Source organism: Lipophrys pholis (genome assembly GCF_963383615.2).
Source record: "Lipophrys pholis genome assembly, chromosome: 10".
In the NCBI taxonomy this organism is placed as follows: Eukaryota; Metazoa; Chordata; class Actinopteri; order Blenniiformes; family Blenniidae; genus Lipophrys; species Lipophrys pholis.
In genome coordinates, this window is record NC_137640.1 from 26,756,391 (window position 1) to 26,759,952 (window position 3,562).

General features: G+C 46.7%; 1 protein-coding gene across 1 annotated transcript; it reads right to left on the bottom strand.

Annotated features, from left to right (window-relative positions):
- Window positions 1-322: 322 nt before the first annotated feature.
- Window positions 323-2,322, bottom strand: LOC308116102 (uncharacterized protein). Its single transcript, XM_080474092.1, has 4 exons — window positions 2,231-2,322; window positions 1,052-1,504; window positions 808-912; window positions 323-732 (listed from the first exon to the last, which is right to left on the bottom strand). Exons 2-4 carry the CDS (start codon window positions 1,411-1,413, stop codon window positions 687-689), a joined length of 513 nt encoding a protein of 170 aa, XP_080330218.1. The 5' UTR covers window positions 1,414-1,504; window positions 2,231-2,322; the 3' UTR covers window positions 323-686.
- Between the last annotated feature and the right edge of the window lie 1,240 nt (window positions 2,323-3,562).

Below are 3,562 nucleotides of genomic sequence, written 5' to 3' on the forward strand. Positions count from 1 at the left end.
GACACGTGGTGGGTTTTGTTATTTTTTTTTAAATAAGTTGAACACAATGAAACTGATGATCCACTTTTCTGATATTTCTCCAACGTGAAACACTCGCCAGATGCTCCAATGAGTGAAGTTTATAATCCTCTTACATGGTTCAGCGACTCCTTTGTGGCCGAGTTTTTGTTGCATACACACGAGTAATATTCACATTATCTGATCCAGAGATCTCCTGCGTTCACTTTTTCTAGGCAAGTCAACTGAAATACTTGGAAGTGTCAAAAAGGACGAACACGGTCGTTTCTCAAAACACCATTATAGAGTAACAGAGACGCTGAATCATTTGAAAAATACTTTTTATTAAATACTCTGTTGACTAGCTGGTATAAATAAAGAGAACAATAAGTTAGGTTCAGTGGATGAAACGCAGAGCAGACCATCTGTTCTGAGGGTTGTCTTGGGGGGTGTTCGCCCCACTGGGACAGCTGAACTGAATCCCACAGCACCAGCTGGGAGAATTAAGCCCACAATAAATAATGGGGAGGGTGGGGGGGCGCAGGGGGACAGGGGGGCGGCTTTGGCAAGGACAAAACAGGGTCTTCCCGGGGATACAAATGGATCCGCGGCCCTCATTGGTCACAACTTGTCCTCGCAAGCTGAACCCGGGTTTCCTTGAAACAGCCTCCTGAGATGTTCTCCGGTGTTCAGACCGTCTCCTCAGCCGGAAGCCTGCGCCACGATTTCATTTCCCTTCAGAAAAAGAGAAACGTCAGTCCTCATTCTCGCCGACTCCCCTGTTGGTTTTGTGAAGTGCGAGCTTATTACACGTTGCTGCCGGGGACGATCCTCTCCTGGTGCTGCCTGGTCAGACTCAGCCTCTTCAGGAAGGCGGGCAGCTTGAGCTTCGCTCTGGTCGACCTGGAGGAAGCACTGAGGAGAACACATCGTGTTACTGGAAGAAGAAAAGCACCATCATGCGTACAGAGGCTTGATTTGTCCTGAATGTTAAAGGGTTCTGCTTTGCAGACAAAACACAGTAAAAGATCATTCCACTACAGAGACCACCCACCATTCTGCTCGTGCCGACGGCTGCTGTTTGGCCTGCGTCCCCTCCTCCTCGGCCTTGAGCCGACACCCGTCCTCCTCTCCCTCCTCCTCTGCTCCGGCCTCCGCCTCCACGTCCTCGGGTATCTGGTCCCACCGTTCGCTGTCGACCCACAGGGCTTCTTGCAGGCTCAGGCCGAGGCCCATGCAGGTCACCCGGCGGCAAAGCGGGCAGCGCACGGTCAGCATCCCAATCCTGGCCTGAGACAGGGTCTCCAGGCACGGCTCGCAGAAGGTGTGTCTGCAGTGGAGGACTCGCGGGACCCGGTCCAGCCGGGAGTACGGCAGCAGGCAGACGCTGCACTCGCCATCCTCACACAGGACCATGATGGAGTGGGAAGATCCAGAGCGCGTGAGTCCACTTCGAAGGCAGGACAAGAGCTGGACGGGTCCCCCAAGGTTTTGTGGTTGTGTCTACCTGGAGTGATTATATAATGTCTGGATTAGTTCACACCTTCCTGCATTCAATATGCAGAGTTCAACAGATGTGACCATCATAATAACCGAAACCAGGGTGACAACAACCAGCAGACGGTCCAGTCTGCAAACAGTGCGACTTCGTGAAATGTAAGAATAACAGAAAATAGCGAATGGGATTTGACAGTAAAAGTTTATGTTAATTGCCGTGTCAGAGATTTGGATGTTTTAGTAAGCAGCAGCAGTGACTTATTACCATTTTATACCCCAAAAATATCATCAGCATGAAATCCACACTATGAGGGTAAATATGCTGAAACGCCACAAACAGACGGCTTCGTTTTGAGGCATTTCAATAGATTTTACAAGACAGAATGTTATAAATTGTACTTCTTTTTCTTTCCCCCAATGCATTCATATCTATTTGCACCAAAACAAACCAAAACAATTAGGATGGACCAAATATGTATATAGATTTAAATGGAATGCGGTTGAATGTGACCCCTAAAATTAAATTACACTTTACAAGGCAGGGGGAGGGTAAAAAACGATCAATTTCATTAATGGAATAAACTATGAAAGGCTGCCCCCCCCCCCCCCCCCCCCCCCCCCCCCCATGCACACACACACACACACACACACACACAATAAGTACTACCTCATATCTACTTCTGTCTTTTCCAACTGAAGCTGAAAGGTGAAAACATCAGTAGATGAGAATACTTACCGCTTGTTTGTGCAGCTCGCATGTGAGATATGAGAGAGTCACATCCAGTCAGAGGAGGAGGAGGATCCCTGCAGGACTGAGCAGCAGCAGTGAACCGGCTCGTCTGCCTCCTGTTGGGAGTGTCTGGTGCGTCGGTGGGCGGAACACAAACAGTCTTTTCTCACGACCGGACAGCCTCCGGGGAAGAACAGCTGGGGATGCAGAGCGGGGAGGCGCTCTTTGTTCAGAGGGCAGGTGGAGGCAGGAGGGGGGGGGGGGGGGACAACATGATGGTGACGAACAGGGCAAGTTTAAATTAATTTTCATGACAGACACAACAATTATAGGGTGCTCGCTGGCATAGGCGGCACCAGGAGGGGGCTTGGGTGTGCTACAGCGCCCCCTAGGAGAGCCAGAGCACCCCCAGAGCACCCCCAAGTAATGTGATTGTTTTTTTTAAGTGGTTTATTTAAATTTATTTTATATGGAAGTGTAGTGCATTCACATGAAAAAGTTTGAATCTACTCTGTTTTTCTGAATTAATGACATAATTATCTCCTAATTATGAGAAAAAAATTATTAAAAAAATTTTGCTCTGTTTTTCCAAATTTTTGAGATAACAGTTTTCTTAGAAAATGTATAATTGGTTCTGTTTTTTGGAATTTCTGAGATAATTATCTCAGAATTATGAGATAAAATAAATTATATCAAAAAAATGTCTCTGTTTTTCTGAATTTATGACATATTGTTTTTCAAAACAATAATAAATTGGCTCTGTTTTTCTGCATTAATGGGACAGTGGTGTGTGTTATTCCAAGCAGAAGCTCTGCTGGACCATTGTAGGAAACATACATGCCCCAGCTCTCAAGTTTAATCCAGCTTTATTTCTATTTGGTTTGAGACATTGGGAGCTACTCTTGTGTTTAAGTATTGTTGATGGTATTGTTATTAGTTTGTCAACTTTGCACAGTGTTACCTTCGCCGGTTTATAACTCCGAACCGTAGTTACTGTAGGAGACCCACTTTATTGCCCGTGAAGCAGGCCACATCTGCCCAGTTGTTCTTGAAAAAACATTACAACGACCAACAAATCAGAGCGGCGTTTACGTCGAAACAGCCACAGGTTCCTGAGGGGCCTGTTGTCACATCCAGGAACTGAAATTATCACTTGTTCCAACCGGAAGAGCATAAGTGAGCTTTTCTAAGAGGATGAAGCTTGAAGCTGATGATCTACAACAGCAGAAGACCACACCAGGCAGCCCTGCTGTCAGTTCACAGCAAAAGACAGAGGTTGCAGTTCACTGACTATCAATTTGTGGCTACAGTGTACCGGATGGAGACTCAGAAAGCTCA

Bases quoted from the DNA above. Each gene is read 5' to 3' on its own strand.
- LOC308116102 (XM_080474092.1), bottom strand. From the start codon at position 1,413: ATGGTCCTGTGTGAGGATGGCGAGTGCAGCGTCTGCCTGCTGCCGTAC. The intron at 913-1,051 runs GTGGGTGGTCTC...TGTTCTCCTCAG, and splicing joins CCGTCGGCACGAGCAGAATG to TGCTTCCTCCAGGTCGACCA. The intron at 733-807 runs GTAATAAGCTCG...CTTTTTCTGAAG, and splicing joins ATCGTCCCCGGCAGCAACGT to GGAAATGAAATCGTGGCGCA.